Here is a 12,624-nt window from a genome sequence, read left to right as displayed (position 1 = left end):
AACACCTCCTATAGCATTGCCAGATTGATGGGTTCTTGTTGCTTCAGGATGTATTCAATCAACTAATTTTTCCTTTTAGTAACATTGTGCCATAAATTTCCTTGTTCCTCCACTCAATTCAGATCATCATCATTAGTTATTCAATCTTGAGAATTCTTTTGTAGCACCACATTTGAAAAGTTTCAATTTTCTTCTTGTCTGAATGTTTATCACCCACCTTTCACTTTCGTTCAAGACCACACTCAGCAGCTAGAGAATGTGGTCGTGTGTGTGAGTTGCATTTGCGTGAGTGTGTATGTTCTATCTCCGATAAAGGCCTTGTTGGCTGAAAGCTCATTTTCTGACAGTTATGTTGTGCCTGTCCGCATGTTCTATCTCCGATGAAGGCCTTGTTGGCTGAAAGCTCATTTTCTGACAGTTATGTTGTGCCTGTCCGCAACTCTGCATCTTCGCTATATGGTGAGTAGCAACTATCTTTTCGCAACACTGCTACATTTCATCCTCGATTTTTCACTCTTATAGACTTTAACCTCATTTGAAACCACTATCCATTCTGTTAAACTGATCTTCCAAGTACTTTGTTGTGTCTGACAGAATTACGTCGTCACTGGCAAACCCTGAAATCTTCATTTCTGCTCCCTGAACCTTCACTCCTGTCCCAAAATGGAGCTTGGTTTCCTTCACGGCTTGCTCAATGTACAGACTGAGTAACATTGACGACAGGTTACAACCCTGTCTGATTGCCTTCTTTTCTGCACAAGTTTTAGGCAACCCTTCCCTCCATACACATTACCCCTGTTATGCTCAAAATTTCGAAGTGTAGGACACTTCACATTGCCAAAAACTTTCTCCAAATCTACAACTGCTATAAATATTGGTCTGCCTTTCTTTAACCTATCTTGTAAGATAAGTCACTTGGTCAATACTGCCTCCTACATTCCTTTGGAACTCTTAACTGATTTCCCTTCCATTGGTCTCTACAAGTTTTTCCATTCTTCTGTAAATAATTTGTATCATGGGTTGCAACCACACTTGATGAATTTCTGCTTTGGTGATATTCACACCTGTCCACAGCTGCCTTTTTTGGAATTGGAATTATTACATTCTTCTAAAAGTCTGAGGATACTTCGCCTGTCTCATAAATCTTCACACCTGGTGGAATAGTTTTGTCGTGGCTGTCTGTCCCTTGTACAACATGCTTTCAGTAATAATCCTAAAATGAAGCACTTCAGGGCATACATTTATATTAAATTTCTTACTCATGTGCAATGAAATGGCATAGTTCTTCCCACAATTTTCGTTATGGAATGTGTGTTACCACTTTCATTTATATGACTCCAAAGATCTCTCATTACTTTAAACACAGTACATAACACTAAAAAACTGGGAATGCATGCGTTATAACCATCTACGTAACTAATCATTAAAATAATGTGGAACTATGACTGGCACATCGTCAGTTAACAACCTAGTAGAAAAGCCATGCAACAGCAACAATCACCTGTTACCTGAATGTGTGGTTTCTGCAACAGTATGAACAAATTTTTGCAGTCTTCATTAGAAGTAGCCTTCGGTGCAATAACATCCAATACATCCAATGCTATCTGCATTGAGTTTGATACAGTAGGGTGAAATTTTTCATCCTTTCCATTATTTATAATTTTGTTGTGCACTTTCACCAATGCATGAAGTTCTTTCGATTGTAACAGGCCACTTAAGAAACCAAATTCTTCTTCTGAACTAGGTAAAACTTGCCTTGCTTCTTCCAATGACACCAACAACCGAGACAATGCTGTAATTGTATCATAAATTGTGGTCAAAAGTGATTATGACTACTGTAATCACTGCATATTACAGCCACAATTTCAAAATTACCTGGATCCCAGTTCCCATTTGCCATTACTGCTGTCATCCTACATGTAGCTGCTATTGCTGCAACTGTGCCTGAAAATGAATGATAGTAAAAATAGTTGTAAATGACAGTTATCATAGAAATATAAATACAAATTAGAGGTAACTGTGTAGAAAAATGAATAAAAGTTACACAGTGGATCATTCCTGCTCGTTTTTCGTGGCCTGTGTATGATATATGAGCATTATCTGCATGTAATATTTGTCAGAGACTTGTGCGTTATTTAAATAAGTATCCTGAATTTACCAAGCAGTCTTATTTTTTACGACACAAATTGGGAAAAGTTGTTACATATGGCGTAAACACTGAATCACACTAAAAATGAATATGCTACCACCATCTGTATTTCACATTCACGTATTTTAGCTTTGCCAACTCTCACAAATTATCTTCTTCCAGCCTCACACAGACATTGGGCTATGCTACAGATCGGTGTCACCATAGCTAGATGTTGGGGGGTGGGGGTGAGGGCGGAAGGAGAGGGGCAGCTTTAGTACCATACTAGTCCACGAATGCTCTAATTTTTTTTATGTGTTACAGACCACTGACAGAAAAATAAGAGACAGCTGCCAAATCAGTTTTGAAATAAATAGCAGAAGGTATAAATCATAGAAGTGAATAACTCAGATACATCACATGAACCCAACTCAGATGTAGTCCCATACCTGAATACATCTACCACTCCACTAACACGATCAGTGGAAAAGTGAAGAAGGGTCAATCCATATTAAGTGGTCCAGTGATGGTTGCTTGATTTTTAAATAATTTTATTTTTTTATATTAGATTGCTCTATATTTGAGAAGTTCAAAACAGTTTTTTTTTATAATTTACTTTGCACCTTTACTGGATGGCAGCCACTTTTATCTGCAGGTGCGCAACGATTTTTCTGTCTGGAGACAATAGCGAAAATTTGAATATCTCTGCACTGGGTTAAGTTACAACATTGCAACTGACATGATTGTATTTAGAAAAGTGTCCTCTACAACATTGTCTACTACACAAAATACCCTAAATTCAAAAATAACCAGTCAAAATGACCTCCAAAGTTGGGTATCCAAATTTCCAAAAATCTACTTTTTAGGCCCAAAAATAACAAACAAGGAGTGATTTATGAGAGTCTCTATTTTTCCTAGAGTTAGATATCATACACTGCTAGCCTCATATAGAGCAAGAACACTTACAAATGTTTCCTGGATTTTTTATGAATTGTTGAAATTTGAAAATTTTCATTTTTTGTAAAATTTGGGGTTTGTTATCTCAGGTGGGACTGAATATAAAAATATGATTTTTGCATAGTTTATACACCTATATGATAGCAATGTACTGTAAAAATTTCAACATTGATATCTGACTGTGAACAAAGATATGAATTTTTCAAAATGAGGAACTAATTCACATTACTCTACAACTGATCTTATACCTGTTGCCTATTTAAATGGTTTATTGTTTCACTGTAATAAAATTTAATTGTGACATATATTTAGTTAACACCATCACCCAAAATTTATTTAGTTTACTTATTTTCAGTAAGGCAATATTAAATAATAGGAGCTTTTGCTCTTGTTCTATGGTAATAAAAATGCCCATTTATGTTTAGGTTTACTGTCAACAGAGAAGTACATTATTGCTGGGTGTGGCATTGTAGCAGTACATATTGCTGGGTGTGGCACTGTTGTAGTCAGTCTGATCTGAAACCTCTGTTAGATTGGATGTACATACTTCATCGAGAGTGTAGAATGTGTTACGTGCTTTCTTCTGTGTGTAATTTGTAATTAATTTTGAGAGATTAACAGGAATGCAATAACATGGATGAACAGTGCTCTGTTGGACAGATAGAAAGTGAAGTGTGTCACAAAACAGTTTACGGTTCAGTTTCAAAAAACTTGAAAAATATCATTGACTTCGATGAAGTTCGACAACTTTGTTTAAATTTCGAGTAACTTCTTCTGTAACATCGGTGTGCGAGTATCATGAGAAGAAAAATATCCTGAAGTACAACCACATTTTTAGAAGAAAGTGCTGTGATCCACTTAAAGTTCATAAAAAGCCTATTACTGACGGTTTGAGGGAAATAAAACTTGAACATTTGTCCTTGTTATGTGAGAGTCAAACAGCTTCCCAAGTGAAACGTAATGTGATTCCTGGAAATTTCCTGTGCCCAAATTGTTACTCAAAAATATTTGTTGTGAATCCAGAACCAGAATCATGTAACCTTGTTAATGACATTTATATTCCTAATAAGGAAGCTGTTAGCATATTGGATTTTGCTTATTCTACGTTATAAAATTAAGAAGCAGAAAAAGAAAAGCAGTTATTGAAAATAAGGTGCAACAAATTTCAGACAACACTAGAAAAGACTTGGAATCATGCTTTAATAATACAGATCATCATCATCATCATTTAAGACTGATCATGCCTTTCAGCGTTCAGTCTGGAGCATAGCCCCCCTTATAAAATTCCTCCATGATCCCCCATTCAGTGCTAACATTGATGCCTCTTCTGATGTTAAGCCTATTACTTCAAAATCATTCTTAACCGAATCCAGGTACCTTCTCCTTGGTCTGCCCCGACTCCTCCTGCCCTCTACTGCTGAACCCATGAGTCTCTTGGGTAACCTTGCTTCTCCCATGTGTGTAACATGAACCCACCATCTAAGCCTGTTCGCCCTGACTGCTACATCTATAGAGTTCATTCCCAGTTTTTCTTTGATTTCCTCATTGTGGACACCCTCCTGCCATTGTTCCTATCTACTAGTACCTGCAATCATCCTAGCTACTTTCATATCCCTAACCTCAACCTTATTGATAAGGTAACCTGAATCCACCCAGCTTTCGCTCCCATACAACAAAGTTGGTCGAAAGATTGAACGGTGCACAGATAACTTAGTCTTGGTACTGACTTCCTTCTTGCAGAAAAGAGTAGATCGTAGCTGAGCACTCACTGCATTAGCTTTGCTACACCTCGCTTCCAGTTCTTTCACTATGTTGCCATCCTGTGAGAATATGCATCCTAAGTACTTGAAACTGTCCACCTGTTCTAACTTTGTTCCTCCTATTTGGCACTCAATCCATTTATCTCTCTTTCCCACTGACATTACTTTCGTTTTGGAGATGCTAATCTTCATACCACAGTCCTTACATTTCTGATCTAGCTCTGAAATATTACTTTGAAAACTTTCAATCGAATCTGCCATCACAACTAAGTCATCCGCATATGCAAGACTGCTTACTTTGTGTTCACGTATCTTAATCTCACCCAGCCAGTCTATTGCTTTCAACATACGATTCATAAATAATATGAACAACAGTGGAGGCAGGTTGCAGCCTTGTCTCACGCTTGAAACTACTCTAAACCATGAACTCAATTTACCGTCAACTCTAGCTGCTGCCTGACTATCTATGTCTAGACCTTCAATTGCTTGCAAAAGTTTGCCTCCTATTCCATAATCTCGTAGAACAGACAATAACTTCCTCCTAGGAACCCGGTCATATGCCTTTTCTAGATCTATAAAGCATAGATACAATTCCCTGTTCCACTCATAACACTTCTCCATTATTTGTCATAAGCTAAAGATCTGGTCCTGACAACCTCTAAGAGGCCTAAACCCACACTGATTTTCATCCAATTGGTCTTCAACTAATACTCGCACTTTCCTTTCAACAATACCTGAGAAGATTTTACCCACAATGCTGATTAAAGAGATACCTCTGTAGTTGTTACAATCTTTTCTGTTTCCATGTTTAAAGACTGGTGTGATTACTGCTTTTGTCCAGTCTGATGGAACCTGTCCCGACTCCCAGGCCATTTCAGTTATCCTGTGTAGCCATTTAAGACCTGACATTCCACTGTATTTGATGAGTTCCGACTTAATTTAATCTACCCCAGCTGCTTTATTGCACTGCAATCTATTGACCATTTTCTCCACTTCCTCAAATGTGATCCTATTTCCATCATCATTCCTATCCCATTGTACACCGAAATCTGAAACGTTACTGATCGTATTTTCACCTACTTTGAGCAACTCTTCAAAATATTCCCTCCATCTGCCCAAGGAATCCACAGGATTCACCAGCAGTTTTCCTGACCTGTCCAAAATACTTGTCATTTCCTTCTTACCTCCCTTTCGAAGACTGCTAATTACACTCCCCAGCAGGTTGACCCAAAGTCTCCAACCTGTTTCCAAAGTATTCCCAAGATTTCTTCTTGGATGCTGCAATTATCTGTTTGGCTTTGTTTCTTTCTTCAACATAACTTTCTCTGTCTACCTGAGTTCTAGTATGTAGTCATTTTTGGTACGCCTTCTTTTTCCTTTCACAGGCTGTCTTGACTGTGTCATTCCACCAAGCTGTTTGCTTCATCCTACCTTTACACATTACTGTTCCAAGCATTCTTTAGCCACTTCTAGTACTGCGTCCCTGTACCTTGTCCATTCCTTTTCCAATGACTGTAATTGACTACATTCAACTAACTGGTACCTTTCTGAGATCACTGTTATGTACTTGTGCCTGATTTCCTTATCCTGAAGTTTCTCCACTCTTATCCTCCTATATATGGACCTGACCTCCTGCACTTTCAGTCTCACAATACCAATTTCACTGCAGATTAAATAATGATCAGTGTCATCAAGGAATCCCCTGAATGCACGTGTGTCCTTCACAGCCTTCCTGAATTCCTGATCTGTTATTATATAGTCAATGACAGATGTGGTTCCCCTGCCTTCCCAAGTATACCGGTGAATGTTCTTATGTTTAAAAAAGGAGTTTGTGATTACTAAGCCCATACTGGCACAGAAAGCCAAAAGTTGTTTCACGTTCCTGTTGGCCTCCATATCCTCTCCAAATTTACCCATAACCTTTTCATACCCTTCTGTTCGATTTCCAAACCTGACATTAAAATCACCCATGAGCAGAACACTGTCCTTGTCCTTTACTTTAACAACTACATCACTGAGTGCACTATAAAAACTATCCAACTTATCTTGATCTGTACCTTCACAATGCGAATATACTGACACAATCCTAATTTTCTTGCTAGACACTGTCAAATCTATCCACATCAGTCATTCGTTTACATACCTTATTGCAAATATGCTGGGTTCCATTTCTTTCCTCATGTAAATCCCTACACCCCATTGTGCTATTCCTGCTTTGACTCCTGACAGGTAGACCTTGTATTCTCCCACTTCCTCTTCTTTCTCACCCCTTACCTGAATGTCACTAACAGCTAGAACGTCCAGCCCCATCTTACTTGCAGCCTCTGCCAGCTCTACCTACCTCCCAGAGTAGCCCCCATTGATATTAATAGCTCCCCATCTCATTACCACTTATTTGCCAAGTCGTATCATAGGAATCCCTGGTTTGTCAGTTAGAGGTGGGACTCCGTCACCTCCAAAGGTCCGAGGCATTTTGCTCTGATTGTTGCCAGCATCATATTTTAAAGTACCAGGGAAGCAGGTTGCTAGCCTTACTTGCCCTGGATCCCATTGAGTTTTACCCCCAACGGTTGAGGGACTAACCGGTGGATTTGGTAGTCTTTGCCGTATGAGCATAAAGGTGACCACAGCTCAGAATATGACCAAGATGCCCAGCCTTATTCCAAAGTAACTGGTATCCCGACTGTCGGGACCACTTACTTGGCCACTCATACGTTGCCCGTGGTTCATGAACTAGGACATGACAACAGGAACCCACACCATGAACCACTAATAATACAGATACCAACATTATTTCTAAAGAAGAACAAAACCTACCACCAGCATCATCTGACACTGAATGATTGAGCTTAATAGATAAATTAAATGTTCAGTGACATCTAAAGAGAAAAAAGTTAAAATTTTAAGTTTGCTCCCTGACTCATGGTCAGCAGAAAAAATAGTTAATGAATTCAATGTTTCTAATTGTTTGGTTAAACTAACCCAAAAATTAGTTCAAGAGCAAGGCATTCTTCCAGTTTTAGGAGAGAAGAAAGGAGTAGGTATAAGTGAAGAAACAATTAAGAAGATCCAGCAGTTTTTTGAAGATGATGAAAACAGTAGTATGTGCCCAGGTTGCAAAGATAGCAAAAGAGTTGTTATAAGAGCAGAAATGACTAGTGCTGTCAAATGTAAATGAACTATATGCGGCTTTCAAAAATTCTCATCCCGAATGCAAAACTGGAAGGTCAAAATTTTGTGACCTCCACCCTAAGTGGTGTATTTTGGCTGGATCCTCAGGTACACAATTCGTATGTGTTTGTTTATATCATCAAAATGTCAAACAAATGATTGCAGGTGCAAAACTCAAAGAGTTACTATATTATTTAATGGTCCGTGACACTAATAGTTGTGACTGCATGATGAGTTAGTGTAATAAATGCCCTGGTAAGGAAACCGTTATTGAAATGTTTCATGAATATGATGATGAAATGCCAGACACCTTCAAACAGTGGGTCACAACTGACAGGGCAGAAATGATAACAGTGGTTAAATCTCAGGAAGAGTACTTGGAATCTTTAATTGATAACTTACAAAAACTCAAATGTCACCACTATGTTTCTAAAACCGAAAGTAAGTTTTTGAAGGACTTCACGAAACTGAAGTGCATAGTGCTAGCTGATTTTGCAGAAAATTTAACATTTGTGATTCAGGATGCAATACAAGGGCACCACTGAATCTGTACTTTAAAAATGAGAAATATGAAGTTTGCATTTCTTCAATTTGCATTGTAAGTGACTACTTGGAGCACAATACTTTGGCTGTACATGCGTTTCAAAAGTACGTAATAAATTACATAGAAAACTTTCCCACGGTTGAGAAGCTGATATACTTTTCAGATGGCAGTGGTAGTCAGTATAAGAACAACAAGAATTTTTCAATGCTGTGCAACCAGAAAGTAGACTTTGGGTTGGAGTCTGAAAGGCACTTTACTGCATCTTGCCACAGTAAAAATGCATTTAATGGAGTAGGAGGTACAACAAAATATGAAAAAGTAAAGCCAGCCTACAAAGACCAACCATAGACCAAATTCTCACAGTACAGGACATGAATGTCTTTTGCAAGGATAATATTAAAGGCATTACCTATTTTCTGATCAAGAAAGAAGTGGTTCTGCATACGAAAACAACACTTCAAACCAGATTTGAAAACTGTATAGCAATAAAAGGAACAAGGCATTTCCACAAATTCCTTGGCATTGCAGAAAACTTAGATGCAGAAACAGAAATTTACGAGTATCATTGTGTCAGTAAAATTACATCTCTGTCTTTAACGTTGAATGACATAGTGGCCTGTGTATATGATGGAAGTGGTGGCTTGCAGAGGTTGAAAGAATAAGTTTGGAAAACAATGATGTTTTGTGCATTTTTACCACTCTGCTGGCCCAAGAACATCATTAAAGAAATCTACTAGTGACAAAGTTTGGATACCAATGAAAAATGTTTTAAGGAAACATTCAGTGCTCGAACTTACCACAGCAACTGGGAGGTATTATTCTATACCACAGAAGCTGTCTGAAGAATTAAGTGTTCTTAACATTCACCAACAGGTTTAGGAACAGTCGCATCTCAAAGGATGTTAACTGAAAATATTTATTTTAAGTGTGCCAAAATAACATAAATGATAATTTCAGTGATGTTTCCACTTTTTGTATATAATTCAGTACATTACTTCAATAATAATTGATTATATCCTGCCAATGTCACACATGAATAGGCAATAGCCATAAGGTCAGTTGTAGAGTAATGTGAATTAGTTCCTCATTTTCAAAAACTCATATCTTTGTTCACAGTCAGATATCAATGTTGAAATTTTTACAGTACGTTGCTACCATATAGGTGTATAAACTGTGCAAGAATCATTTTTATATTCAATCCCAACTGAGATAACTAACCCCAAATTTTACAAAAGATGAAAATTTCCAAATTTCAAAAATTCATAAAAAATTAAGGAAACATTTGTTTTCTTGCTCTATATGAGGCTGGTAGTGTCTGATATCTAACTATAGGAAAAATATAGATACTCAAAAATCACTCCTTGTGTTATTTTTTGGGCCTACAACGTGGATTTTTTGAAAATTTGGATACCAAACTTTGGAGGTCATTTTGACTGGTTATTTTTGAATTTAGGGTATTTTGTGATATAGACAATGTTGTAGAGGACACTTTTCTAAAAACAATCATTTCAATTGCAATGTTGTAACTTAACCCAGTGTCAAGATATTCATATTTTTGCTAACGTCCCTAAACTGAAACATCATTGCACCCTTACAAACAAAAATGGGTGTCATTCAGTAAAGGTGAAAGTAATTTTTTTTTTTTTTTTTACTGTTTTGAACTTCTCAATTATAGGGCAATCACAAATAAAAAATTAAAATATTTAAAAATGGTCAAGCAACCTAGTGAATTTTTATTGGACCACTTCATTTGGATTGACCCAGAACACAATACGAACCAACTGAAATTTTCAAATACAAAACAATTATTATTTGATCAAGTAAATAAAGAAACACTACTGACAATCATGAAATTTGTTACCGTGTTACCACAACAAACCAATGAAATCAACAAATTCATGATATACAGAAGGATGGATACAGAAAGCAGAGCTCACTCACACATCCCTCCTGAATAAAGTCAACCACTGCACCATGTAACACCAGTGTCCACGTCATGAGCACTAAGACAACAGAATGTACAGCAAAAGTTAAAGACTTATGCTGTTAGAACAAACTCCTTGAACATATAAGAAACTGAGGTATTTCAACACTGTTCTGTGTGAAGAGCTTGATTATGAAATGTTAAGCCCATTTTGCATGAAGACACAAAGTTGCAGAACATGCTTCTTGAAACCAGCATTGTAACACTCATTTCGTAAATGTCTACGTGGTGACATCAGTGTACTTTTTAGTTTCTACATTTTAAGAGTACCAAAGCACTATTTTTTCTCTAAAATGAAAGTTGTTTCTCATAAATTGGTAATGGCAGAGTTCAGGCCATTTGGTCTGAAACAATTATAAAAGAAAGAGAACAAATAGTTTTAATTCTTGGTAGACAAAGAGGAGATGACCACTCAGGTGCTCAACAATAAAACTACTTCAACTATCAAACCAGAGCAATTCATAGATCTTAACAATGTTCAAGACGTTGTAAGGAAAGAAAACACTAAAGCATCAAGCATTTTCTATTTCCACTGTTAGCTCCGCATCCTTTGGACAGCTTCCGCATATGTGTCACTGTGCCATTAGTGAAGTCTCTTCAGGATGGCTTCATATTGACTTTACATTTACATAAGCTTCCAAATGCAGAAAGGGAACTTCATAAATCTCAAGATGTCTATTTCTTACAGGATTATTTTGGCCAGTAACTCCAACACCATCAAGTCTTCAATGTTCATATCACAAACAGTTGTGTCAAGTGCAGCAATGACTCACACTTTGTTTGTGTAATAATTAACATCCCATGAACACCCATGCAAAGTGAAACTGCCCAAAAACCAACAACTTTCTCTGTTTCCCACTCCCCTGAACTACCACCTAACGTAACAATATACCCCACTACACTTTTCATATCATGAAAATTGGAATGCCCTGTAACACAATAGTTTTGCCCACAATTTTTGCCACTTTAGACCACACAGATGTGCATTAATTGCAACCATGTCAACTAGGCATTACACTACCATTGAGGGACAGTCATTTGAAACCCACGAAATACAATTTGGACTTGATCATTAAAGATGCAACATTTCACCACAGATGTGCTAAGTACTCTAAGCTTATCATGATCTTGAAACATACCACTTTAGAGGTACCCAACTACAACAAAGTAACCTTTGAGAACCTGTTTGACAGAACAGGGTAAGACAAGGAGAGGAGGAGAAAATACCGTTTGTTAATAAATATCATTAAGGATTGTCTACTCCCTCCCACTATTAATATCTCTCTACATTTTATAGCAATATGTTCTTTCAAAGTATTTCACTGATCTCATAAAAATACAGATTTCTAAATGCATCTATATCAATGATATTACATACAACCGAAAAATTCATAAGGGAATTACTACTGGTTCATGCCTTACAGTAATGCAGTATACGGCATAAAACTACTTATATATGAAAAATCATTCTCAGAGTACAAGAAATAATGATGTTATGCCTCCTGTTCATCAAGATATTTTAGCATACATCCCAATATAAGAAAATGAAAATCAACAGCCTAAAATTATAGATTTAGTGAAGAGGCAGCTACGTGAGCCTCTGATATAAAAATGGTATCACTCATTGGAATAGTTCATGAAAGATTAAATATCATTGATCATTAACATTACGAAAATATAACTTTTCTGTCTCAAGGAAAAAGTATTAACCGTGAAATACTGCTCCATCTCATTAACTATAATTTTATGAAGATACATTACCTCACTACTTCTAACATGTCTCTTGTACCGAAATCACATAATTAATAACAGTACGTTATGAGACGAATACATCATTATTTACAATCACTAGTGGGTCACACGGTAGTCCTTATGAAATAAACAACTTTTATTCTAATTTGGTTGTTCCACGTAGTGCGCCAATGATCAAATCAATTCACCGATTTTTTACTGGTGTTCCTTTAAGTATGCAAGAGCTATTTTCAGCAGTGCTGCACTTGGAAAAGCATTTTCAATGCTGAAAATTCTTTGACCTACAATCCCGGACAATGCAGCATCCGTCAAAGCACACGCTGACTCT

At 37.0% G+C, this 12,624-nt stretch overlaps 1 protein-coding gene across 10 annotated transcripts in view; it reads right to left on the bottom strand.

Moving 5' to 3' along the window:
• LOC124612900 (MAGUK p55 subfamily member 7) overlaps positions 1-12,624 on the bottom strand; it is a 269,487-nt gene that overhangs the window by 256,547 nt on the left and 316 nt on the right. For all 10 annotated transcript variants that reach the window (XM_047141364.1, XM_047141368.1, XM_047141370.1 and 7 more), the window contains exons 2-3: positions 1,876-1,944; positions 1,509-1,792 (exon numbers count right to left, since the gene is read on the bottom strand). In XM_047141364.1, coding sequence (XP_046997320.1) covers positions 1,509-1,792; positions 1,876-1,912 — 321 coding nt within the window. In that variant the 5' untranslated portion in view covers positions 1,913-1,944. The remainder of the gene's footprint in view (positions 1-1,508; positions 1,793-1,875; positions 1,945-12,624) is intronic.

This window comes from Schistocerca americana, chromosome 4 (genome assembly GCF_021461395.2).
Source record: "Schistocerca americana isolate TAMUIC-IGC-003095 chromosome 4, iqSchAmer2.1, whole genome shotgun sequence".
In the NCBI taxonomy this organism is placed as follows: Eukaryota; Metazoa; Arthropoda; class Insecta; order Orthoptera; family Acrididae; genus Schistocerca; species Schistocerca americana.
Note: the sequence above shows the minus strand (reverse complement) of the source record. Positions and strands in the feature narration are given on the sequence as shown.